The sequence below is a fragment of the Lissotriton helveticus genome, chromosome 2_1, assembly GCF_964261635.1.
Source record: "Lissotriton helveticus chromosome 2_1, aLisHel1.1, whole genome shotgun sequence".
Classification (NCBI taxonomy): Eukaryota; Metazoa; Chordata; class Amphibia; order Caudata; family Salamandridae; genus Lissotriton; species Lissotriton helveticus.
The window spans coordinates 1,875,063,069-1,875,090,953 of record NC_136059.1 but is presented as its reverse complement, the minus strand read 5'-3'; the positions used below and the strand labels follow the sequence as shown (position 1 = coordinate 1,875,090,953).

Below are 27,885 nucleotides of genomic sequence, written 5' to 3'. Positions count from 1 at the left end.
AGTGCTTAGATGTGGAAGCAGCTGGAGTGGAGGTGGAAGAAGATGGCTTCTTTTTCGTTGCCGGTAGGTGTATGCCGGCACTGGGGGTAGGCTGACTCGTGGCCAAGTCACATAAAGGCTTATTAGGCTTCTTTGCCAAGCCCGAAAGCGAGGCATGGGAAGTAGTCTCTCGGTGTGCACCCGGGCCCGAAGGCGAGGGTGTGACCGAAGCCTTTTTGGAGGGTGTCGAGGAAGGGTCGGGTCGACGTGTGTACTTACGAACCTCTGTGCCGGAGTTATGTCCTCCATGTTATTCGAGCTCGTCGGTACCGAATCGTCTTCTTGGAGTGGAAGGAGGCACAAGCATAACAGTCTCTGGCCTCGTGCTCCGGTGAGAGATAAAGGTTGCAAACCTCATGTAGATTGGTGTGGGGAAACTTCGACCCACATTGAGGACACTTCTTAAATGGCGTCCTTTCCATGAGCAAGAGAGTGAGGCCCAGGTAGGCCTCACTCTCTGCCTTAGTCGACGACCGGAATCGAAGATTTCGAAGTCGTGAAGAGTTGCGTCTATGGGAAGCGCGATCGAGACAATACCACCGAACTGGGTAAGGATTGCGCGCCGAAGGAAAATCTGTTCCAAACCAGAGCGCAGGAAACACATCCGAGCCCAATGGCGGAAAAAAACAATCTAAGGATGGAGCCGATGCCCATGCGCACTATTGTCCAAGCGAGGAGTCACCTATCTTGTGACTTCCAAAGACTTTTCAGGACAAGAACAACTGCGGACATCCGGGCCCAACACTAGGTGGCGATCTATGCACAGTGTGTAATCTGCAGCTTGTTTGAAGATTGATATGACCTGGAAACCTCAGCCTGGGCTGAGGTTGAGCAAGTAACCCATGCAGCCATGCTGGGTATCCCTAGACTGGTGTGTGTGCAAACCAGAGCACAGAGCAAAAAGAAGGGTGAACAAGTAGGTTTGGAGCCTGAAAGTATGGCCCAAACAACCAAGAGAAAAAGCAAGGAGACAGGGGAACCAGCTTCTACACAGCCAGCCTCTCAGGACCCCTCTCCTCAGGGAGAGGACTTGGAAACTCTAGAGGGAACTGAGCCCATGGAGCTTGAGCCTTACCAGGCTGGACTCCTAGGTCCAGGGGGACCCACTAGGGAAGACCTGTGCCAGGGTCAGCGAGACTGCCCTACTCTTGAAAGTCTGAGGCAGCAAAAGGCTGCATAAGCAAAGGGAGATGTCAGTGGTACCCACAGAGCTTATTGGGAAGAGGGATTACTGTATGCTGAGACAAAAAAACCAATCCTGGAGCTACCAGGAGGGTGGTAGTGCCACAGAAGTACAGGGAGTTCCTCCTAACTTTAGCTCATGACATTCCCCTAGCTGGACACCTGGGGCAAACCAAAACGTGGGAAAGGCTAGTTAGCCACTTCTACTGGCTCCAGATGAACCAAAAGGTGAAGGAGTTTGTGAGCTCCTGTGTTACCTGTCAGGACAGTGGCAAGACAGGTGGCAAACACAAGGCCCCCCTGATACCACTGCCAGTGGTGGGGGTGCCCTTTGAAAGGGTAGATGTGGGCATTGTGGGTCCACTTGAGCCTCCCACAGCCTCAGGGAACACATTTATTCTAGTAGCAGTGGACCATGCTACTAGGTACCCTGAAGCAATTCCCCTTAGGGTTACTACAGCTCCTGCAGTAGCCAAGGCCCTCCTGGGTGTCTTCACTAGTTTAGGGTTTCCTAAGGAGGTGGTTTCAGACAGAGGTACCAACTTCATGTCTGCTTACCTGAAACACATGTGGAAGGAGTGTGCGGTGCAGTACAAGTTCACTACCCCATACCACCCACAAACCATTGGTCTTGTGGAGAGGTTCAACATGACATTGAAAGGTATGATCATGGGACTCCCTGAAAAACTCAAAAGGAGATGGGATGTCCTGTTGCCATGACTGCTTTTCACTTATAGGGAAGTGCCACAGAAGGAGAAGGGAGTGGGGTTTTCACCCTTTGAACTTCTGTTTGGTCATCCTGTAAGGGGACCACTTTGTCTGGTGAAAGAGGGTTGGGAGAGACCTCTCCAAGAACCCAAACAAGACATTGTGGACTATGTGATTGGCCTAAGGTCTACAATGGCGGAGTACATGGACAAGGCATCCAAGAATATCGAGGCCAGCCAGGAGCTGCAGAAGCACTGGTATGACCAAAAAGCTGCTGTGGTTGAATTTCAACCTGGACAACAGGTGTGGGTTTTGGAGCCAGTGGCCCCAAGAGCTCTCCAAAACAGATGGAGTGGCCCTTACCCTATCATGGAGAAAAAGAGTGAGGTCACTTACTTAGTGGACCTGGGCACCAGCAGGACACCCAAAAGGGTTATCCATGTGAACCACCTGAAACTCTACAATGACAGGGCTGACCTCACCATGCTGATGGTCACTGATGAGGAACAGGAAGCAGAGAGTGAACCTCTCCCTGATCTCCTCTATTCCAGCCCAACCGATGGGTCAGTGGATGGAGTGGTCTTTTCAGACACCCTCTCTCCCCAACAGCAGACTGACTGCAAGCAAGTCTTGCAACAGTTTGCTAGCATCTTTTCCTTGACCCCAGGTCTGACCAGCTGGTATACCCATGATGTTTACACTGGTGACAGTAACCCTGTCAAAAACAAAATCTATCGACAATCAGACCAAGTCAAGGAAAGCATCAAAGCTGAATTCAGCAAGATGAAGGAGCTAGAGGAGCCCTAGCTCCAGCTACGGCTCCCCTAGGGCTAGCCCAGTGGTTCTGGTCCTCAAACCTCATCAACAGGGTGGAAAGAGAGAGATGAGGTTCTGTGTGGACTATAGAGGGCTCAACTCTGTCACTAAGGCAGATGTTCACCCCATTCCAAGAGAGGATTAGTTGATAGACAAGCTAGGGGCAGCCAAAGTTCTCAGCACCTTTGACTTAACTGCAGGGTACTGGCAGATTGGCATGGCCCCAGGAGCCAAAGAAAATACAGCATTCTCTACCCCTGATGGGCACTATCAGTTCACTGTAATGCCTTTTGGGTTAAAGAATATCCCTGCCATCTTCCAGAGGTTGGTGAACCAAGTCCTGACTGGATTGGAGTCCTTTAGTGCAGCTTATTTTGATGATATTGCTGTCTTTAGCTCCACCTGGCAGGATCACCTGATCCACCTTGGGAAGGTTCTACAAGCCCTGCAATCTGTAGGACTGACTATCAAGGCATCCAAATGCCAGATAGGGCAGGGCACTGTGGAGTACTTAGGCCACCTTGTTGGTGGAGGCCAGGTCCAACTCTTACAGCCCAAGATCCAGAGCATCCTGGACTGGGCAGCTCCAACCACCCAGACCCAAGTCAGGGCATTCCTTGGCTTGACTGGGTACTACACAAAGTTTGTGAAGGGACATGGGTCCATTGTGACTCCCCTAACAGAACTCACATCCCACAAAATGCCCAAGAATGTGAACTGGACTGTTAGCTGCCAAAAGGCTTTTGACACCCTGAAAGAAGCAATGTGCTCAGCACCCATTCTAAAAGCACCAGAATACTCCAAGCAGTTCATAGTGCAGACTGATGCCTCAGAGCTGGGGATAGGAGCGGTCCTCTCCCAGGTCAATGAGGAAGGCCAAGACCAACCTGTTGCTTTTATAAGCAGGAGGCTACTCCCCAGAGAGCAGCGTTGGAGTGCCATTGTAAGGGAGGCCTTCGCTGTGGTTTGGTCCCTGAAGAAGTTAAGGCCCTACTTGTTTGGAACTCACTTCCTGGTTCAAACTGACCACAGACCTCTCAGATGGCTAATGCAGATGAAAGGGGAAACTCCAAAACTACTGAGATGGTCCATCTCACTACAGGGAATGGACTTTGAAGTGGAACACCGACCAGGGACTGCCCATGCCAATGCAGATGGACTTTACAGGTTCTTCCACTTAGACAATGAAGACTCCCTAGGACAAGGTTAGTCTCATCACCTTTCGTTCGGGGCAGGGGGGAGTGTTGTGTGAGAAAGTGCCTTCTTTCTTGCCTTGGTATGCCCCCACTTTTTGCTGAACTGCTGATGTGCTTTGACTGAGTGTGCGCTGGGTTCCTGCCAACCAGGTACCCAGGGCCTGTGTTCCTTCCCTAAAACTGTGCTGAAACTAAAAACCCAATTGGCATCTCTGGCCAGCTGTCAGCCCCTAGTAAATGGTACCCTAGGTACCCAGGGCATGGTGACCAGAGAAGACCCCTGAGGGCTGAAGCACTTATTGTGCCACCCTCAGGGGCCCTGTACCCTGGCACCCACACACTGCCTTTGCAGGCTGAGTGCCTAAGTACAGAACTAAACCAAGAGCCGACATGACACACATCCCTGTGTGCCATGCCCTCAGAACCCACGGCCCTAGCACACTTCAGTCACCCCTCTAGCTGGGTGCCCTATACCAGAGGTGTGGGCACAGGTGCATGAGCCCTGTGCCCTTACAGTACCCAGGGCCATTCCTGAGCACTGTAAGTGCAGTGATGCCATTAAGAGTATATGGTGCTGGGGGGCTGTCATTACGAACTCCACAGCACCAAAATGGCTACACTGACAAGGTTGGCACCAAACTTCTCCGCACATTAAACCCGCACTGATGCCAGTGTGGGATTTAATGTACAATGCACCAGAGGGCATCTTAGAGATACCCTCTGAAAACCTAACCTACAATCCACGTCTGGGATGAGTGGCTGCAGAGGCTGCCACACAGCAGACATGTTGCAGGACCCCTGGGTGGAGAGCCCCTGCTCTCCTGGGCCTGCAACAATGCACATCATGGGCGAGGTGCTAGGTCTCCTCCCACAGGATGGACAGGGGGAAGCTTCAAAGGCATGCCACCTCTGTGAGCTTCTCCAGACCATTTGCTGTACCCAGCAACTGGCCCCCGCCAGTTCTAACCCCCACTCTGGCTGGAAGACTGGCAGGAAAAACTACGTCCGGAAGGGGGGTGTGCCAGCCTGTGCCAACCCCACCCCTCAGGTGGGGGAGACGAGGTGAAGCACGACCCCGGGCTCCGGCCATCTTGTAGATAGGGAGCCCTCCCCAATCCCAGCTAGGCTCCTGCCCCCTCCCACAGGAGAGGAGCAGGCCAGGGGGTGTACTCACCCCAGGACAGGGACCCATTGGTCCCTGTCCTTGTCCTACCTGTAACGCCCCTAAATTCCGTATTTAGGGGCTCCCTGAACCTGCCTTCCTCAGATCCCGATATGAAAAGAAGAAAGAAGATCAAGAAGAAGGAGACCCGCTGTGCAGCTGCTAACAACAGGACAACAACAACTGACTTGGCCCCAGCCCTACCGGCCTGTCGATCCTGGAACCTGCTCCTGCCTAATCCCGGCGACTCCTGCGGACAGCAACCTTGGGACACCCAGAGGATCTGCCTGCCTTGACCCTCTCAAAGACTGGGACTCCCATCAGCAGAGGCTCTGCTGCAACAACCCACCTGGTGCCAACCAGGAAGCTCCGGACCAGCCCGCTCTGCACCCGCGAGCCCGGGCCGGGCCCAACCGAACCAAGACCACGAGGACATCCCCCCGGCGACTGGGACCCGAAGTCCAGTGCCCAAAGACCCTCCTCGACGAACCAGCCGACGCCTGCAGACTCAGAACCAGGGGCCACCCCAACAGCGACCAGCCGAGGGTAAGCTTTTCCAACACCCAAAGACACCCCTGCACTGGGCGCCCTACAGCCCCCTGTGGCTCCCTTTGGGGTACCTACCTGTGCTCCAAGATCCCAACTTACCTCTCGAAGTGCTGGCCGCCCGTGGAGAGTCTCCGTCCCCGAGCCTGCAGCCTTTGTTCCTTTTTGACCTTTCCCATTGGATAACATTGAGCGCCTGACGGCTCAAGAGCACCCTGTACACGGCCTCCCGAGTGCCGCTGGCTGTGCCACCTTTGTCCTACCCTACTTCCCCCCTCGCCATGAGCAAGTGACCAGGAGCCCAGCTCCCACAGCCACGTGGCCTGCTAGCCAGCAGCCACCAACCGAAGGCCCCCTTTCCCCGATTGGATATCATCGGGCCTACCTACCTCTGCACCCGGCCGGCCCTGCGCTGCTGGGGCGGAACAGACTGTACTTACCTGACCCTGGTGGACCCCTGAGTCTATACCCGGAACCTTAACTTCACCAGCCAAGTACTCACCTGGAAACCGGTAACTCGCTTACCTGCCATTGGATAACATTGACCCATTTTGACTCGAAAATGTTCTAAGTGTGAAGTTTTAAAAACTACAAATATTCACATAAAATCAGCCGAAGCCCAAATTCCGAAGTACTCACCTGCAAGTAGGCGAGAAGCCAGTACTGTACCTTGCAGCCCAGTACTAAACTGCAAAAGTAATCCTTACCGGGTCTACTAGTAATCTGTATTTTCTCAATAGGAACCAATTGTCTGCTTTTCTATGAAATTTCTTCTGTCTACTTTTGAAAACTTGAAATATTCTTTAAAAATCATCCGAAATACTGAAACGCAATTACCTACCTGTTTTAAATTCAGACCCCAGTGCTGGCCCTAGAAGCCCAGTACTAGATTACAAAGGTAACGCGATCATACTTTACCTGCAACCTGAATTTTTTCCCATTGAATAACATTGCCAGATTGTCATTGAAAAGTTTCTAAGTGTGGACTTTTAAAACGGCTTTATATTCATGAAAATTCACCACAGTAACTAAAACGTTTTTGCTAATCTGATTTCAGCTTAGACCCCAGGACTGAATCTGGGATCTAGTCCTGGAACTACTAAAGTAATCTGTACTGTAATCCACTGTACTTTTAAGGTAACAACCCATTGAGCTCAATGCTAAAGTGTGTCTAGACTTGAGTTGCCCTCAGCAACTCCTGTACCTTTTGTGTTCACCAACGTTATTGCTTCCTTGCAATGTAATTACATGAGAGTTCTCATATCTAGCAAAGTATATTTTTATGCCTGTTGGTTCTAAAAATAAAACGATATCTTTGGATATAAAAACCATTGGCCTGGAGTTCAGTCTTTGAGTGTGTGAAATCCTTTGCTGACTGAGTGTGTACAACAAATGCTTTGCACTGCCTTACTGCTCGACCAAGCTACCACTTTTGAGAGTAAGGTCACTCCTGACTTTAACCTCTGTTATACCTTTGGGTTTTGTGGACTCTATACACACTGTACTTCATTATTGTCCAGTATATATAGAGCCACTTTATCACCCCATGTTTTTGTGATGAAAGTTCATCACAAAATGTACTACACTTCTTTTTTACTCCCTGCAACTTTTACAGAGAAGCTTGTGTCAAATATTTTAAATATATTTTGCGCCCCCTGGGTTTTACAAACTGTAAGCCAGCATGGTTTATACTTGCATTTAAAGGACTCACCTTTTTGTTAGGTGATTCAAGATTTTTTTTATCAGCTGCTATCCATTAAAGGAATATGGAATTGTGAAGAAATACTCTTTTTGCAGGATCCCCCCACTTTTTGCTGGATTTAATGCTGGTTTAATGAATCTGAACACTGGGGTGACAACTTCATCCCAGGATGTAGAGCACCCAGTGTATGTGCTCTAAATCCTAAGGTAAATGTGCAACTGGCTAACCACTGATTGGCATATTACACTTACCTAGACATTCCTAGCATATGGTACTCAAGGCTTTTAAGTTAAATGTCACCAGTGGACTGCAGCACACATTATGCCACCACCAAAGTGACAGTGTAAAGCAGGTATTCAGGCTTGTCCCTGCAGCCTGTGTGCGCAGTTTTAAAACTGCAAATTCGAAATGGCAAAAAAACATTTTGCTAGTCCTAAATCGGCCTTTTAATACTTGTAATGCATCCCTAAGGCAGGCTCCTCCTCTGCCCATAGGGCAGAGTGCATGATATTCAAAAAGTAGAACATATGTATTCAACTTTATATGCCTAAGAGTGGAAAATCTCCAAAGTTGTTTTTCAATGTGGCATGGCTCCACAGAAAAGCACTAGGTTACATTAGGACACTTTAGAAAATATAACTTCACTTTTGCAATAGCTAAAACCATGCTTTAAGGACTCAATGTAATAGTAATTAGAAAACCAAACTGATGGTAAAGTCAGATTTGAAATGACTATTTTGAGAATGCCACTTTTAGAAAGTTGGCACTTTTCTTGCTAAAGCCTCTAGTAGCCCTTTCAGAGATCACCCCTATCAGTCGCCTGGCAGCCTGAAAGGAGTTGTAAATTGCTCTCAGGAAAGGGAACAGAAGGGCCTTGGCTTAGGTGTGACCTTGACCTGACAGGATGGGCTGGGGGATGTGGACACCAACTGTACAAGCCTCAAAGGTGTATCCCTGTTACAGGCAGATGTGCCTCACACCTAGGCCTGTTCCGGTCAAAATAAACAGAATGGCACAAATGTCAGTGAGGTAAACCCTGTCCCTTAACTGGTTTTGCAGGGAAATTCCTCATTTCACTGTACACACCTCATGGGTGTGACAAAGGGAAGGAAGATTCTGAAATCTTAGATTTGAGCAGAGAGCTGCACTGTGGAATTGTGCAGTACCAAATCCCCAGAAAGTAATGTAAGAGTGGCTAGGGCTGCCAGAGGGAACTTTACTCCTACTGTCCAGGAAGGCTACCTTACACACAAGCTAGTGCCAGGCATAAAAGTGCCAACAATGGCTACCTTCCTCAGATCACTGCTTAACCTTTGGAAAATAAAGTGTTGAACCTGCTGAACTGAAGAATTGGAACTCAGAAGAAGGGCTGAATCTGATGTTTTACCTGTGGATAAACAACTCAAGGGGTGGACAGGCTCCCACTTGAAAGACAGAATAGTGGACTTCAAGGGCTAGTTGGCGAGCCTCCTCTTAAGCTTCAGGAACAGAAAAGCTTTAAGATGCCTGCAACACAGAAGAGCCCAGCAGACCAATTCCACCAGGATCGATCCTGGACCATGCTAGTGGATTCTGGGCTATTGAGTCCTAACTCATCAAATGGTGCCTGAAGGGTCCTGGTCCGTTGGATGTTGTTCAAGTGTACTACTCCCCCATAAGCAGGCACATAGAACGTTTTTCTGAGCTTTTTCATAAAAGGACCAGAGGACCGCAGCCACCGTCAACCCTTCTCCGGTCAGATTCAATCTGCTGCTACCTCCAGGAGAGTTTTTAAGTCCCAATATGGAGGGTTCCACCAGGATCAACATGCACAGCACCCTGCTGTCCTCGAGCCCTCTGTTGGATGAAGCTGGCATCCCGCCCGCAGAGAAGAAAATTACTCGAGAAAGAAGATTAAGTCAGAAGTTGAACTCTTCACAAGGACAAACCTAGTCCTATTAGCAGACGTGTGTAGGAAAATGCCCATTTTTGCATAGTTGCCCCCCCACACACACTTTTTGCCTGATGTTAATGATCCTTTGACTAAGTGTGCCCTGGGTTCCTGCCAACTGGATACCCAGGGCCTATGTTTGTTCCCTATAACTGCACTATTGCACACCCAATTAGTAACTCTCTGGTCACATGCAAGTCCCTTGTAATAGGTACCATTGGTTTACAAGGGCCCTGTGACCAGCAAAGGCTTCTAAGGGTTGCAGAACATATTGTGCCACCCTTAGAGGTCCCGTACCCTGACCCACACACACTGCCATTACAGGCTTCTTGTTTTGGTGCAGAACAAAGTGAAGTGTCAACAAGGCACACATTCCTGTGTTTCATACCTACAAACCATTGCCTTTGGCATCAGCCAGCCACCCCTAGCTGGGTGCACTATGCCACTGGTGAGGTTACAGATGCATGAGCCCTGTACCCCTATAGTGCAAGTCCATTCTTAGACATTGGAAGTGCAGTAAAGCTCTAAAAAGTATATGGTCTCGGAGTTTGTCATTACGAACTCTAGCACCATAATGGCTTAACGGAAACTGGGAAGTTTGATATCAAACTTCTCAGCACATTAAACCCAGTGATGCCAGTGTGGGAAATACACTCAGAGGGCATCATAGAGATGCCCCCTGAAAAACAAGCTGACTCTAGTGTCCTGGCTGACTGACTGCTTGCCAGCTGCCACCCCCAGACAAGTTTGTTTCCCTGAATCAAGAGCCTCCCGCTTTTGGGCTCCTGAAACGAAGCACATCCTGAGCAGAGGTGCCAAGCCTCCTCCACAAGGATAGGCAGGGTTCACGAAGGGGAAGCTTCAGAGGCTTCCCGCCTTTTTGAGTTCACCCAGCCATTTGCTGCTCCCAGCAACTGGCTCCCACCTGTTCGGACCCACACTGAGCGGGAGAATCGCTGGGAAAACTAAGATAGGAAGAGAGGTGTGCCCACCTTTGCAACCCAACCCCTCAAGTGGGTGAGGTGAGGCAAAGCACAACTCAGTCCCCGCCATCTTGAAAATGAGGGCACCCAGCCAACCAGAGTGAGGCTTATGCACCCCTTCCACTGGAGGGAGGTATAATAGGGGGTGTATCCACCCCAAGGAAGGGCCCCATTGGTCCCAACCTGTACCTACCTGAAACGCTCCTAAATTTAGTATTTAGGGCCAACCCCGAAATTGGACTCCTCAGACAAGAAGAAAAAAGGAAGCTGGGCTGAAGGAATACTAGTGGGACATCAACTAACTTGGCAACACAGCCCGACAGGCCTTTCCCGACCTCTACCTGCTCCCGAGGAATCCCGGTGAGTCCTGCAGCCAGCAGTCCCCCGAACCTGGAGGACTTGCCACTCAGCACTTGACGCCCCGAGTTCGAGAGGCCCAACACCTCAAGGAGGTGTCCTCAGTGATCCTGTCCTGGGATCTGGTGATCCCAGACCTACCACAAGTCTCCATACGACACATGCAGCCCCTTTCTGGAGGATCCCCCTGACCGCAACTGGAGCAGGTAAGGCAAACCAGATGCCAAAAAGACATCCCTGCACCTGACGCCCAATGGTCTTGGGTGGCCCAACCAAAGGTGTCCCGGCATCCCAACTTACCTGTCCAACCGGTGGTCGCTTACAGAAGATCTTCGTGCCCGAGCCTGCAGTGTTTGTTCTGACCGGAGCTTCCAAACTGAAACCAGGGCTCCGGACGTCAATCCAACACCATGCACCCAGTGCCGCTGTGCATGCTATCGTGAATCCCCTTTTGCCCTGAGCTAAACACTAGAAGCCAAGTGGCGTGCCCGTGAGCAGCCACTCAATGGAGGCCCCCTATCCCTCATTGGGTAACATTGGGCCTCAGCACTCTGCACCCTACCGCCGCTGACTGTGTTGTTCGAGTGCATCCTCGACCCTGGGGGGAACCCTGGTTCTAACCCCTGAAACCCAATTCCCACAACCAAGAACTTGCCTTTAAACGGACAACTTAATTTCGTCCCACAGTATTGCATTGGCTCCTTTTCTGTGAAAAAGGTTGGAGTTGGAGATTGTATGAAAACCTAAGAAACTGTGTGTCAACCAAAACTGACCAACTTACCTTTTATCCAGGAAATGTTCCAGTGCGATATCTAGGCATATCACACTGAGTAGAAAAGGTAATCTGAAAAGTAATATAAAAAGCAATCACAAGTAATTGCAAAGTGACTAAGTAATTTCAACTGCTTCTAAAACATTTTACCTAGCTGTAACTGCATTCAACTGTATTAGATCAGGAAGTACTATTTTACTCACCTACACCAAGACCTACTTGGTTCTATAAATAAAATACAACAAAGAAATATTGTTTTACAAATCAATTGTTCAGAGTTCAGTCTTTGTGTGTGAAATCATGTCTTGCCCGAGTGTGTACAACAAATGCTTAACAGTACCCTCCGATTAAGCCTTACTGCTCGCCCACACTACCACAAATGGAGAGTAAGGTATTATCTACTTTTACCTCTGTAAACCTCCGGGGATCCACTGGACTCTGTGCGCACTATACCTTACTTTGGTATTATATATTATATATACAGAGCCAGCTTCCTACAATGTGCTCCGCCACTGTTGGCCTTAACTGTTGACTCTGCCGTGGTCTGGCACAACCAACTACCAGAGGAGGGCGCTTTGTTCTTTTTGCTAAAAAAAAACCCACCTAAACTCCTAAAAATCATATCTTTGATTTGCTTCATAAGATTTTTGGCATTCCGGTGTCTATTTAAAGATAAGACTATATAGCGGTTTTGTAAATTGGAATGAGATTTTTATTGTTTTGTGGTTTTGACATATTAACTGTTTTGATACTGATCAATGCTTTACACGTTTTCCTTCGAGTTAAGCCTGAATGCGCTGTGCCAAAGCTACCCAGGACTGAGCTAAGGTTTAATTTCAAGTGGCTTAACTGGGCCCGATACAGAATAGTGACAATATTATTTAGGGAGGTCTCACAACTTACACCCCTGCACTAATAATTCAATTTCTCACAGGTATGATAATTTGTCTATTTGAACATGCATATTTTAGTCTTTTATGTAGTCTTTGGTTGATTTTTTTATGTGTGTTGACAATATCCAAAATAAACTTGATTACTGCTATTGAACCCTTTGGGTGCTCATTGCGGAATGGTTCTGCCATGAGCACCAGTGCTCCTGATGGAACCATTCCGTCATGAGTGCAGGCTCAGAAAATCCCTCTGCTACAGACAGCAGAGGGATTTCCCCCATATTTTTTGCCTTGGGAGGGGGGGGGGGGGGGGGAAGAGCTCCCCCAACCTCTGTAGGCCTATTTTTTGTTTTCTTTGCAATAATGATCGCACTCATGGCGCGCAATCGTCACTGAACCAAAAGCGAAACTGAAACTTAGTTTGTTTCACAATTTCGGTGCTTGTGGGGGTCTCTCAGCCCGCCGAGCATTGAAACACATCGGAGAGGTATCGTTGGAAAGGGAGCCCACTAGGCACCAGTTTTTTTATTTAGGGGTGGGGGCTGCCCAGAATGGGCAGGCCAATGCCCCTGCCCCCCCAAAAAATCTTAGTCTTTCTGCCACCCCTAGGATGCAGATGGGGCAATAGACCCTTGTCTGCCCCCAGGGCAGAAAGCCCACTAGGCACCAGGGATTTTGTTTTTCTTCTAACGTTCGGGGTGGGGGCTGGCCAGAATGGACATACCAATGCCCCCACCATGCCCCAAAAAATGGCACAGTCTTTCTGCCCCACAGGAGACAGATGGGGCAGTAGCCCAAGATCTCTCCCCCCCCCCCCTTCTAGGGGCATCGGAGAGCAAACAAGGCACCAGCGATTACGCTGGCTTTTTTATGCCTGAGGACAAAACAAATAGCCCAGTCTTTCTGCCCCTTTGGGGGCATATCGGGCAACCCCCCTACCCCCGATTCATCACCACAGGGTGGCAGAAAGCCCACTCGGCACAGACTTGTTTTTAGCAATGTGCCTACCAGTGGATTTTGGGCCGCCTCAATACGTTTGGGCCCTTGCCTGTCGATGGTACTTGACCCACCCATGCGAGTGAGGTACTATTTTTTATCAGGAGACTGAGGGAACGCTGGGTGGTAGAAAATTTGTGGATCCAAGGAGATTCCAGAACTTTTCCACACAAAAATCTGAGAAAAATGTGATTTTTTTCAGCTAAATTCGTGGTTTGCAGGGGATTCTGGGTAGGAAAACGTTGGGGGGGGGTCCACAAAAGCCATACCTCGCTGCACTCCCCCGGGTGTATAGTTTTCAGAAATGTGAGAGTTTGGTAGGTTTCACAAGGGGGCCGCCAAGGCTGGGGCCAAATACTCAGGTGACCCCCTCTTGCAAAACCAGGTTGTTTTGTGATAGGTAATTTTGATGTCTCCTCAATACGTTTTGGGCCCTTGTCTGTTGCGAGTACTTATCACCCACGCAAGTGAGGTACCATTTTTCTCAGAAGACTTTGGGGAATGCGGGGTGGGTGGAATGTTGTGGATTCACACCGATTCCAGAACTTTCCACCACAGAAATGTAAGGAAAATGTTTTTTTTTTTTACAAAGTTTGAGGTTTGCAAGGGATTCTGGGTAACAGAACCTGGTAAAAGCCAGACCAGTCACCCCATCCTGGACTCCCCTGGGTATCTAGTTCTAAAAAATGTACAGGTTTGCTAGGTTTCCCCAAGTGCCGGCAGAGATATGGTTCAAAATCTACAGCTAGACACTTTGCAAAAAAAAGGGTCAGTTTTCACTGTGAAAATGTGGTGTGTCCACGTTGCGTTTTGAGAAGTTTCCTGTCGTGGGCACTAGGCCTACCCATACAAGTGAGGTACCATTTTTCGCGGAAGACTTTGGGGTATGCGGGCTGGGAGGAATTTTGGCGATCCACGCAGATTCCAGAAATCCCACCACAGAAATGTGAGGAACATGTGTTTTTTTGGACAAAGTTTGAGGTTTGCAATGGGATTCTGGGTAACAAAACCTGGTGACAGCCAGACAAGTCACCCCATCCTGTATTTCCCTGGGTGTCTAGTTTTCAAAAACTTATAGGTTTGCTAGGTTTCCAGAGGTGCCGGCAGAGCTTGGGTTCAAAATCTACAGCTAGGCACTTTGCAAAAAAAGGGTCAGTTTTCACTGTAAAAATGAAGTGTGTCCACGTTGCGTTTTGAGCCGTTTCCTGTGTGGGCACTAGGCCTACCCACACAAGTGAGGTAGAATTTTTATCGGGAGACTTAGGGTAACACAATTGTAGAGCAACTGTTATTACCTATTGACCTTCGATGCATTTCGGCCTTCCAAATGAAAGAATGTGTAAAAAAGAAGTCACCTTGAAAAATGTCCTATAATTCTCATGCTAGTATGGGTACTCACAATTTCGGAAATGTGCAAATAGCTACTGTTTCTAAACTCTATTTTGTTCCAATTTCAGAAATACATAGGCGTCTATCAGCCCGATTTTTCACTATATATATATTTTTTCCCAAATTAATTGCTATATACCCGGTACATAATAAAAAACCATTGCAAGACGCTGCTCAGTTATTGGCTCTGGGTTCGTAGAGTTCTTGGTGAACCTACAAGTCCTATATATCCCCACGACCAGAAAGGTCCAGCGGATGTAACAGTATATTGCTTTAAAACCTCTGTCATAATTCAAAAAGTTACAGGTGAAAGCGTTGGCACAATGGCTGTTTTTTAACAAATCGTTATAAAGAAACCTTGAAGGACCTTCACAAATGACTCCTTGCTAAATTCAGAATTTTGTCTACTTATCGAAAATGTATAGCTTTCCAGGATTCATTATTGCTTTTATACCCATTTCTACTATTAACTGGAAGAAGGTTGAAAGCGCAAAAAATAGCAAAAATAGGCTATGTCGCAGTAAAAGGCCAAAACTGTAAACAATGTTGGTTTTCTGACAAAAGTGTCAGTCCTGAAATCTGGGAAAATTGTGATTTCAGCCCCACAAATCCTTTGTTAACACCATTAGCAGGGGAAAAGACAGAAGCTTTCAGTTGTAGCACTTTTTTCCTATTTCCCCTCGAAAAAAATACAAATGTAGCTGTATTTTGGCTTACTTCTGGGTACCCTCCAGGGGTATCCACAAACCCTGGGTACCTTTAGAAACCCCATGATGTTGGACGCAAATTTGGCGTGGATACCTTATGTGGTCAAAAAGTTACAGGGGCCTAAGCGTGAACTACCCCAAATAGCCAAAAAAAGCTTAGCTTATGGGTGTAAAAGGTCTAACAGCGAAGGGGTTAACCTTATTTTGGCAATACATCTATGAAGCAACTAGTCCGAACAAACATCCCTTAAGCTTTTCCCTTTAGGTACAGTTGTGGCGACTGGGTAACAGACCACAACACTTGCAGAACACATTACGTCTTAATACTGCAGCCTGCTCGTGTTTCTTTCAATAGTCTAGTTTCTATTTTGACTGTAAATTCAGACGGTGAGGGAAGTGGGAGAACAAGTCCTGCATAAGTCTTACTTCTATGGAACATAAGTATTCTAAAATACAGGGAAGATTTAATAGTGGATCATCACCCACAATTCAGATACTGAAGACATTTTATTAAGAGTCTGCACCATGACAATGAATATGCTACTTACCAGTATGCATCTGTTCTTGGCATGTAGGGCTGCTAACATTCATATCTGTTGCATTAGATCGCCGCCTAGTGTTGGGTCCGGATGATCGCACATTGTTGTCCTGGAAGAGTCTTCGAAGTATCCTGAGATAGGTGGCTCCTCCCCTGGACTACAGTGCACATGGGCATCGGCTCCATCCCCAGATTGTTTTTAGCCATTGTGGCAGAGATGGAGTGTAAAGTGTAAAGGATGTCCATGCTAATGATTGAATGCAGTATGTCTGCAGCTGCGACAGGCACCGGGGAGGAGGGTGGGCGATATGAATGTTAGCAGCCCTACATGCCAAGAACAGATGCATACTGGTAAGTAGCATATTCAGTTCGAGGCATGTGGGCTGCTAAATTCATATCTGTTGCATAGAATATATAGCAGTCCCTCCATTAGCGGCGGTTGCCCGTGCCAGCTGCAGAAACCTGAAAAAGTGTCTTGAGAACAGCCTGCCCAACAGCTGCCTGCTGTTTGGAATGCACATCAACACAGTAGTGTTTTGTAAAGGTATGTGGTGTAACCCATGTGGCTGCTCTACAAATGTCCTCTAAAGGAATGTTCCCCAGGAAAGCCATGGATGCCCCCAATTTGCGTGTGGAGTGCGCCCTTGGGGGTATTGTTAAGGTGCGTTTAGCCTTTTGATAGCAGATCTGGATGCACTTAACAATCCATCTGGCTATTCCTGCTTTGGAAATAGGGTTGCCCTTGTGCTGTGGCGAGAAGGCAACAAAAAGTTGTTTTGTTTTCCTAAAGTGTTGTGTCCTGTCAATATAGTACATCAACGCCCTTCTAACATCCAAAGTATGGAGCATTCTTTCCGCCACCGTTTGTGGGTTTTGGAAGAATGCAGGCAAGTCAATAGTTTGGTTGAGATGAAACTGTGACACCACCTTCGGAAGGAATTTAGGGTTAGTACGTAGTACCACCCTATTTGGATGAATTTGTATGAATGGCTCTTGGATTGTGAGCGCTTGCAGCTCACTAACACGTCTCAGTGACTTAATAGCAATAAGGAAAGCCACTTTCCATGTTAGGAACTGGAGTTCACACGAGTGTAGTGGCTCAAAAGGTGGTCCCATCAGCCTGGTGAGGACCACATTGAGGTTCCACACCGGAGCTGGCGGTGTTCTTGGGGGAATGACTCGTTTCAGACCTTCAAGGAAAGCCTTAATGGCAGGCACTCTGAAGACAGAGAGATGTTGCCTGTTCTGAAGGTAAGCTGCTATGGCGGATAGATGTATCCGAATGGAAGTGTAGGCGAGATTGCACTTGTAAAGATGTAACAGATAGCAAATGATGTTAGGGATAGATGCATCTAGCGGGTTTATGTTATTGGCTGTACAGTGAAGAACAAAACGCTTCCATTTAGCAGCATAGCATGCTCTGGTAGTCGGCTTCCTTGCCTCCTTGATGATGTCCATGCATTCTGGAGGTAGGTTAAGGTAGCCAAACTCTAGGACTTCAGGAGCCAGATCGCCAGATTGAGCTGTTGCGGATCTGGATGCTGAATGTCTCCATGGTTCTGCGTCAAAAGCCTGGGCGTTAGGCGCAGCCTTTGATGCGGCACCACCGAGAGCTCCAGAAACGTTGTGTATCATGCTTGGCGTGCCCACGTTGGAGCAACTAGGATGAGTGTAATCGAGTGCTGCTTTAGTTTTCTTGCCACCAGCGGTATCAGAGGGGCTGGTGGAAAAGCGTACGCAAATTTGCCTGACCAGTTCATCCATATCGCATTCCCCTGCGATTGTGGGTGAGGGAACCTGGCGGCAAAGTGTTGGCATTTTGCGTTTTCGTTTGTGGCAAACAGGTCTGTCTCCGGATGACCCCACTGCTGGAAGTACGGGCGGAGTACTGATGGGTGTAACTCCCACTCGTGCATTTGATGGCTGTATCTGCTGAGCAGATCCGCCATCTGATTGTCCTTGCCCGGGAGGTGTTCTGCCATGAGGAAAATGTTCCTCTGAATGGCCCACTTCCACATGCTCTGAGCCAGATGAGACAGCTGTGGCGAGTGGGTGCCTCCCTGCTTTTGAATGTAGTACATCGCTGTCATGTTGTCCGTCCGGACTAACACTACCTTGTTGCACAGAAGTACATTGAAGGACTTGAGCGCCATGAAGATTGCCATCAGTTCCAGATAGTTGATGTGCATCTTCTGTTGCTGCGTCGTCCATAGTCCCTGCACTGTGTAAGTGAGCAGATGAGCTCCCCATCCCTGGAGAGATGCGTCCGTCGTCAGGGTAATCTGTGGCACTGGCTCTTGGAACAGTCGGCCCTTGCAAAGGTTGTGTGGATTCCACCAATGCAGAGAGTTGAACGCCCGACTGGTAACCAACACTAGGTCTGTCAATTGTCCCTGAGCCTGAGTCCACTGGTTTGCTAAGCACTCCTGGAGCGGACGCATATGTAACCGTGCGTGAGGGACTATGAAGATGCAGGAGGCCATCATGCCAATCAACTGCATGAACACTCTCGCTGGAAGCGAGTGTTGTGGTCTGAACTTTTGGATCAGAGACTGCATGCTGTCTATCCTGACCTGGTTTGGCTGAGCCATAGCCGTCAGGGTATTGATCGTCGCGCCCAGAAACTGCCGGACATGTGCCGGCTGAAGGTGCGACTTTGGGTAGTTCAGCGAGAAGCCCAGATTGTGAAGGAGGTGAATGGTAGTCGACATGTCCGCGGCGCACTGTTGTTCCCACTTGGCTTGAACGAGCCAGTCGTCTAGGTAGGGGTAGACATGGATATTCTGCCTCCTGAGGTGCGCCGCTACCGTCGCCAGACACTTGGTAAACACTCTTGGGGCGGTGGTCACTCCTAAGGGTAGGACTTTGAACTGATAATGCCTTCCTTGGATAGTGAACCTGAGGTACTTTCTGTGGGATGGGTGTAGTGGTATGTGGAAATAAGCATCCTTGAGGTCTAAGGTTGCCAAGAAGTCCCCTTGGTTTAACAAGGGAAGAATCTGTTGCAGTGTAAGCATATGGAAATGTTCTGACAGTATATACAGGTTGAGGGGACGCAGATCCAGAATGGGTCTGAGAGATCCGTCCTTCTTTGGAATAAGGAAGTACAGGGAATATACCCCTGTGCCTTCCTCCTCCACTGGCACGAGCTCGATTGCGCCTTTTTGCAGCATCACCCCTTCCTCTTGCTGCAATAAGTGCAAGTGCTCTGCGGACATAGGCCGTTGCCTTGGGGGAATGTTGGGTGGAGTGGACTTCAACTCTAGACAATAACCGTACTGGACAAGTTGTCGTACCCACCTGTCTGTGGTGATGTTTGTCCAGAGTGGCAGGAACGGCTGTAGTCTCACCCCGACAGGTGTTAAATGGTCGGGGGGCAGTGACAGAGTCACTGTTTGTTTGGGGCAGAGGAGCGGGAGTTGTTTCCTCTGCCACGTCCTCTGGTACTGTTTCCTCGATAATTCCCTTTATTCTGCTTTGGGTAGGAGGACTGTGCTCCACCTCTAGTGAACTGTGATTGTTGACCCATCTGTCCTCTGGTGACTCCACGTGCACCTGAGCGACGAAAAGTGTTGCCCCGGAATTGTTGTGATTGAAGGGCCCCCATAGACTTAGCTGTTTCGTTGTCTTTCTTAATCTTTTCGAGGGTGGTGTCAACATCAGGACCAAACAGTCTATCAGGATTGACGGGCTGATTGAGTATGGTCGTTTGAATGTCCGGTTTAAACCCTGATATGCGTAGCCACGCTTGTCGTCTGAGCATGACGCTAGTGTTAATAGCCCTAGCTGCTGTGTCAGCGGCATCAAGTGCACACTTTATGGCTGCGTGATGAGTTTGCCCTCCTCTATAAGCAGTTTGGTAGCCTCTTGAAACTGCGAAGGCAGGTGTTCTAAAACTTGCTCAAGGGTGTCGTAATGCGCCCTATCATAACGTGCCAATAGTGCCTGTGTATTCGCAATACGCCAGAAATTTGCGGCTTGCGCAGCTACCCTTTTGCCCCCTGCCTCAAGCACTTTAGACTCCTTGTCTGGGGGAGGAGCTTCACCCGTCGTCTGGGAGTTTGCCCGTTTGCGGGCATTCGCGACCACAAGAGAGTCTAGTGGCAACTGTCCCCGAATGTATGCAGGGTCTGCAGGTGCTGGTTTGTATTTCTTTTCGATGCGTGGATTGACCACCCTCGCCCTGGTAGGCTCTTTAAAGATGTCCGCAGCATGCTTAAGGACACCTTTGAGCATAGGTAGATTCTTTACTGTCCTTTCGGAGACAGAAAAAGTGTCAAACAGAAAATCGTCCTCCACTGGGTCAGCATGCATGTCCACATCATGATTAGCAGCTGCCCGTTCAATGAGTGAATGAAAACCTGCAGAGTCTTCTGTTGGGGATGCACGTGCACTGAAAGGCTGTGGGTCCTGCCCCACAATCTGTATCCCTTGGTCGCCTATGTCGTCATAGGAATCCTGCTGTGCATCGGGTTCATTGATGGGGAAAGTGTACTGGTCATCTTGTCCATATTCCTCTCCCTCAGAGTGTTCGGGGGAAGGTGTCGGACTCCTTCTAGGAGGAGGCTGGATAGGTTCAATCAGGACTGGAGCGTCCTGTGCAAGCCTCTTCTTCTTCAGTGGGATAACATAAGAGTCCACTGGGTGGGAAGTGATCTTCCTCTTGTAAAGGGTCAACTTGCCCGTGTCTGCGTTGATAAAACGCTCCGAATCGTCTCCTGAGTCGAGTTGTCGACCCGATACTCCAGCAGACGTGGACGAGTCCGATGTCTTTGGCGCCGTCTTTGGCGCAAAGGCCTTTGGAGCCTCCTTCGGCGGCAGAAGGAAGAGAAGTTTGCTAGCAGGCTTCGCCGGCATGTCCATCGGCTTCTGGTGCGACTGCGCCGGAGCCGACGTCGTAGAGGCCTTATCCCGAATTCTCTGGAGTGAATCGGCGATGAGGGATGCGTCACTCACGGCGGGCACTTGGTGCCGACGAGGAGGCCTTCACCTTGCCTTCGGAACCGACGTCTTGTGGGCCCTTCGGAGTCTTAGACGTCGATGCTGCAGCCGTAGACACCGAGTCCTTGGACCGAAGTGTTGAGCTTCCGCTCTTCGATCCGTGGGATCGCACAGGCTCCGTGTCAACCACGCGTCCGACTAACGACGTCCCAGTCGGTACCGGAGTCTTGTCGCTGGCTTTTGCGGACTTTGACGGCGTCGTTCCGGTCGACCCGTGCCGGACGACCTTCTTAGAGGATGCCTCCACCGTTGACGACTTCGGCACTGTCGAATCGACAGTCTTCTTCGACTTCTGTGGACCGGAGGCCGACGGAGTCGATGAGGTAGCAGGCTTTGGTGTTTTCGGTGGAACGGCCGCCATCTTAGATGCACTCGAATCCGTTAGTTTCGGTTTCGTTTTCGGGTCGGCCATTTTAGGTGTAGTCGATACCGTTTGTTTCGGTTTCGGTTTCGATACGGGCTGCGTAGCAAGTATGTCCGTGGCCGGGCCTGAAGGCGGGGCCGTGGCTTGCGGTACGGGGTCTTGGGTAAGGCCGAGTGGCGATCCCGTGACCCGAGCCTGATCCACGTAACCTTCGGGGCATAGCTCATCCCCTGAGCTATCTTCCGCGGCCCCATAAACTTCTTCGATGTCCCCTACCTCGTCGACGTATTCAAGGCCTTGATCCACGACTCCGTAGTCGTCTTCCGGATCCGCCTCGACCTCCGTCGCGGGCGGCGAGATTTCAAGATGATGGCTTAGGCCCTCTTCTTCCTGTTCGCCGAAGATGTTCTCTGGAGCCGGGGCCGCTTGTCTGGCCTCGAGGCGCACCGTGCGCCGAAGCTTGAGCGTCTTCTTTGACCTGAATCTGGAGCAGGCCATGCAGCTGTCCTCGTCATGGTCTGGCGAAAGGCATTTGTTACAGACCGCGTGCGCGTCGATATGTGGGTATTTGGACCCACAGACGGGACAGTATTTAAACGGGCTCCGCTCCATGCTGAAAAGTTCTGGACGTGTTGCGATGAGAAGGCCTCGATGTCCGAAGAGTGATAAGACTCCGCAGATTCCGACTCAAAGAGACGGAAGAACTCGAGACCGTACGCAAACAATACCGACGTAATGAAACTAAGGCCTTTTGGCCGTAAAAAAGCTAGTTTTCTCGGTTCCGACAGAGAGACGTCGAGACCGCATCCGAACCCAATGGCGGAAAAAAACAATCTGGGGATGGAGCCGATGCCCATGCGCACTGTAGTCCAGGGGAGGAGCCACCTATCTCAGGATACTTCGAAGACTCTTCCAGGACAACAATGTGCGATCATCCGGACCCAACACTAGGCGGCGATCTAATGCAACAGATATGAATTTAACAGCCCACATGCCTCGAACATAGTGGTTGTGGGAAAGGTTTGCCCCAAGGTCATACCAGTTCCCATTAAAAGCCAAAATGTATGTTTAGGGACCAACTGTTATCACAAATAATATTTGGTCGAAACAGTCCTAGACGAGAGTTAACCCCCCCCCCTCGCAAAAGAAAAATCAATGAAATTTGGCACCGTGCAAGGGTGAGAAGGCAAGACCTGGAAGCTATAAGAATAGGGAAATGGAAGATGAGAGCTACCCTGAGGGTAAGGGGATGGCTGGAGACTGGGCTTGATCACTAGCACACATGAAGAAACTGCCTCATTGTAACTCGTGGGCCCAGACAACACTTACTTTGATTTTTCTAGAACAGTTGGGCTGTTGGAAATCTTCAGGCTCCATGGTAATTAGATTTCTTGAGATATCCTTCATGTAGGTTCTGCAGTTACCAGGTCCTTATACAGGTCCTCAAAGACTTAGGACAGCTTCCCTTATGTTAGAGGAAACTCAGTCAGACAATCCCTAACTGGAAAACTGGATACAACAACACCTTTCTGCTGATTTTGAGACACTAAATAGGTTCTTTCTTCTTCCCAAGTTGCCTTCAGTTGCATCATGGACCTGTCACAGAGTCCTGTTTGCTGCAAAGCCAAGGAAACACAGCCTATGGCCTTATGATGCAATTTGCCTCTTATAATGAGGGATACAATTGAATATCCAGAGGAATTTGTTGATTGCATCAGTTTAAAAAAGGATGCAATCAGAAATATGCAAAGTTTGCTCCAAGTGAGGTGAAAAATGTTAAGAAGTTGGTTAAGCTCCAGTTCGCTGGATCTTTCAAAGAAAAACGTAACGGGAGTCACCACCACTGGGACAACCTTATGTATTTACAGCATCACTTCTGGCAGTGACACCATAGCAGGTTGGAAGCCTCCTCCACCTACGAAAATGTGCAGTCATGTGCCTGAAGACATCTCTAGATAAGGAATCTGGGGGAACATGTTAGAAATACCATTCAAATGCCTGCAAATTCAGATGCTTCTATAATTTTAAAAGACATTTACCTGAAGGCTTCTGTTAATGAAAGACTCATCAAGAGCTGTACCCTGCTCCATAGCTCTTTTCTGAGTGGAAGGGTCCAAATAGTACATCATTTTGGCAGCTTAAAAGAAACAAATGGCAACTAAAGTTAAGCAAGTATTTCATAAAGATCACAAGAGATCTGCTTTATGTGTTAATGGGGAACTGGTTAATCCTAAAGTTTACACATTTACAAACATTTCCCAAAAAGATAAAATAATTTACAGGTACAAAAACATTGGTTACATAATGCCACCCAAACCAATTTACTTCCCCTGACTTTGCATAAAAATAAAAGAATGTCATGAAAAGTCACAATGCGCTTCAAAAATAACAACAAAGGGCAATGAAAACTACTAGCAAACACAGCATTCAATACAATAAAATTAAATAGAATGAACACTGTTGTGATGAGTCACAAGGATGGTTTTATCACTGTCCTGTCATTGTATGCTTCTAGACGTCTTATCCATTTTTATCTCATTGAGTGAGACAATCCTACAAAAGATGCTTTAAGAATACAGCCCTATAATTGGGGGCGTATCCATAAATTCATAATTGCCTGCCCCCTGATTAGGAAAGCTCACCAACACCCATCAGAGGAGGTTAAGTACCGGACTCTTCAGCCAGTACTTTGTTCAACATTTGGGTGGCGAAAAGGTCCTGTGAATCAGCACTAGGAGAGAAGACTGTTTCCACAGGAATAGAACCTCTACTGTGATTGTCATTCTCTATTTGGACCTAGAAAGCATAATAAAACAAATGGCTACTGGACATAGAGCAGATATTTACCTGCCGCCATGAGGAGAAGGACTAGTTGGCCAGGAGGAATGAGCAAATTCTGAAGGTGGAAGGAAAGGAACAGCTGACTGGAAGGACCTGCTTGGGAAAATTAAGGCAGTCAGTGCAGGAGCCAGGTGGAAACCCAACCCAGCTGCACACCTGACATTCGGGTTGCAAGAACAAGTTACTTACCTCCGATAATGATATATCTGTAAGAAACATTAGAAAGTTATAGATTCCTTACCTTAGAATTGCCCTCAGGCAACAGACTGAATCTGGAAAGTTTTTTCGTCAGCAGTACCCGTGAGCGTCAGAAGGTGGCGTCGGTCTGCTCCACGTCAGTCGTTGGTGTCATATCGCCGGGATGACGTTGCAGCAGCTACTTACGACTCTGCCCTCGTGCACCGTCAGTTCTATACACGAATTTCCGCGCCAGAAACGCAGAGTCATACAAGACAATGACCACTGATGCACAAAACTAGGGCCCTGAAAGGATATCTGTGGTATCTTGTGTGTCATGGTAGCACTGTGACCATGAAACCTGACCATGGTGATGCTATACTATGACCATGGGAATGTTCTAGGCTGTGTTTCCTAGGTGTTAGAATGTCATTATTTGAAGAGTTTGTATTCTGACTCAAACAGGCTGTGGCTGGTACTTGAGCTGGCTGTGGCTAGGATAGGTCCCGTTTCTACTTTGGTATAAACCTGCTTCACCTTTTCTACTTTCCTGGCTCAAGCGTCATTCTTCCAGCGGAGTGATAATCCTAGATTGGCTTAGTCGGCAGGATTCGAACCTGCGCGGGGAAACGCCAATGGATTTCAAATCCATATCTCACTTGCCAGCTCCATCTTGTAGAGAGGAACTTATGAAGTTCTTTGGCATGGCAGAATATTACAATAAGTTTGAGGGATTTGCAGAACATTGCACCAACATGAGGGGGCTCTTAAAGAAAGGTGTTGAGTTTAAGTGGACTGAAGACTGTCATTGAGAATTTGTTTCTCTTAAAAAAACAAACTTAATGATGCCCCCAACTCCAAGAGTTTGAATCCCTCCGAAACATCTGTTGTTACCCCTGATGCTAGTGTTAAGGGGTTGGGTGCGGTGCTCCACCAAGAGGGTGAGAATGGCTTGGAAACCATCACGTTAATTTCTCGAGGTCTTAAGGATCCCGAATCACGATATTCTGTGATTGAGCGTGAGGCTCTCGCAGTGTTTTGGCCGATCAAAAAACTAAAGAAATTTATGTGGGGAATTAGATTTTTGGTTAAGACAGATCACAAGCCCTTGTGTGATACTTTCTAAAAAGGGGATTGACCAAGTCTCTGGTAGGATCAGCAAGTGGGTAATAGCTCTCCAAGAATATGACTCATAAGAAAATGAAAACAGGTACATCCCTGGTGTGGAGAACAGTGTGGCTGATACACTTTCTAGACTAATAGCAGATGGTTCTAGTGATGAAATTGTTGATGAGGATTGGAGTGAGTGATTTACATGTGTGTGTTGTGAGTGAAGGAATCATTGATGAAAGTCAGTAGCGCCTTAAGTTGTCTTTAGAACCAGTGTTGTCTGAAGTAATGGGTCTCTTTCGCAATGGTTGGAACAAAACAATGTGTCTGTAGAGTGTTCCAAGTTTTGGGGGGGGGGGGGTCAAGGATGAATTGGCAGTGTGTGATGGAATGCTGGTACGTGGGACAAGGTTGGTACCTCCATTGGAATTTTGGAAGGTTTTGGTGGATTTGGCTCATGAATTGCACTCTGGTATGTATAGGATGAAAGAGGCTTCGTTCCGCTTATTGGTGTCCGGGAATGGACATACAGGTAGAAAGGATTATAAGGGATTGCATGGTGTGTGTGCTACAAGTGAAAAGTCCAAACTTGTCAGGGTTCAACCAATGGTTATCCGGGAGCTTCCTCGTGGGCCTTGGAAGTAGGTAGTTTAGACATTGTGGGTCCCATTCATTCCAATGGGCAGCAAAACTTTCATTTTGGTTCTTTTAGATTTGTTTTCAAGGTGGCCTGAGATTCACTTTACCTCTGGAATAGAAACTGTTCATGTAATTCAATTTCTAGAAACTCTCATGGCTAGAGAAGGATATTCTGAATACATTTTAACAGACAATGGAGTACAGCTACTGTCAAAAGAAATAGAAATCTTTTTTAAAAAATCGAGGCATAAAACATAAGAAATGCTCTCTTTACCATCCAGAAACCAACGGGATGGTGGAAAGGTTTAATAGAGTGATTAAAGAAACCATTTCATGGGCTAAGAATGCTGGATACAATTGAAAGGAACATGTTTTAAAGAAAATAGAGGATTATAGGGTGACTCCTCACAGTTTTAAAGGTCAGTCTCCTTTTGTTCTCTCCAAAGGGATGGCTCTTTGTACTCTAGTTGAACCTTCATTGGTAAGACGTCTGGTAGAGACTGTTTCTAGCTCCACACCTTCAAAGAGCACAGTTGAATGGAGGAAGAGAGAAGCAGATAAATGTCTAGCAAGGAAGTTGAACTTTGATGCAAGGAAATCTACTAAACATACAGCAGTGAATGTCGGTGATAAGGTGGTTATTAGACTTCCTGGGTCTAAAGTCAAATTCTCAAAGCCTATGTATGTTGTTAAAGTGTTTAAAAATGCTGTGAGAACTCACGACCACAGAATTTGGAATTTAGGAAGAATCTCGGTGTGCTTTGGTCCCAATTTGGGTGAGGAGTCTACATCTAGAGAAAATCATTTGTTTGATTCTTCAGCAAAATCTGCTAGGACTGTTAAGAAACCAGAGTATTTGAAAGCCTATGTTTCTTAATTGCTTATTTCTTTTGTTGTTTTTCATATATATGTTTTATTTTCATACATCTTTTCTCTTTGTGTTAACAGGGAAAGGTGTGTGTGGTATCTTGTGTGTCATGGTAGCACTGGGACCATGACACCTGACCATGGGGACTCTGTACTATGACCATGGGAATGTTCTATGCTGTGTTTCCTAGATGTTAGAATGTAATTATTTGAAGAGTTTGTATTCTGACTCAAACAGGCTGTGCTGGTACTTGAGCTGGCTGTGGCTTGGATGGGTCCTGTTTCTACTTTGGAATAAACCTGCTTCACCTTTTCTACTTTCCTGGCTCAAGCGTCATTCTTCCAGCGGAGTGATAATCCTATAATATCCTTAACCCTAAGAAATCAGTTCACAGAACAAGGAGGATGGGTGGGGCGGTAAGGAATCTATAACGAATGTTTCTTACAGATATATCGTTACCGAAGGGAAGTAACTTGTTCATCTGAAAGAAACACGTTCGTTATAGTTTCCTTACCTTAGAATAGATAGCCCAGCAATACCAACCCCGGTGGTGGGTCTGCGAATCAATCTAACACCCGAAAGTCGTGGAGAACAGAACGGTCAAAGAAGCAGTCTCTCCGGAACTGACTGTCAAGACAGTAGTGTTTTGTAAACGTGTGCAGCGAGGCCCGCGCGGCTGCCTGACAGATGTCATTGAGAGGTACGCCACCTGCCAGAGCAGTAGGTGCTGCCGTCGCCCTGGTAGAATGGGCGCGCAGCCCCACTGGAGGCTCCTTCGCCAGAAAATAGCAGGCCTTGACACACAAGACGACCCATCAGGAGATAGTTTGTTTGTGTACGGCCCGACCTTTCTTTGCACCCACGTACCCAACAAAGAACTAGTCATCCACCCAGAACTGTTCAGTGCGATCCAGAAAAAGGAAAGGAGGCTTAGATGAAAGAGCCTGGAGCTCACTCACCCTCCTGGCAGAG

General features: G+C 48.0%; 1 protein-coding gene across 1 annotated transcript in view; it reads right to left on the bottom strand.

The window, feature by feature from the left end:
• The window catches only part of NAA15 (N-alpha-acetyltransferase 15, NatA auxiliary subunit), a 689,053-nt gene that overhangs the window by 59,877 nt on the left and 601,291 nt on the right, over positions 1–27,885 (bottom strand). The window contains exon 19 of the mRNA XM_078676786.1: positions 23,318–23,415. Within this exon, the coding sequence (XP_078532912.1) occupies positions 23,318–23,415 (98 nt within the window). The remainder of the gene's footprint in view (positions 1–23,317; positions 23,416–27,885) is intronic.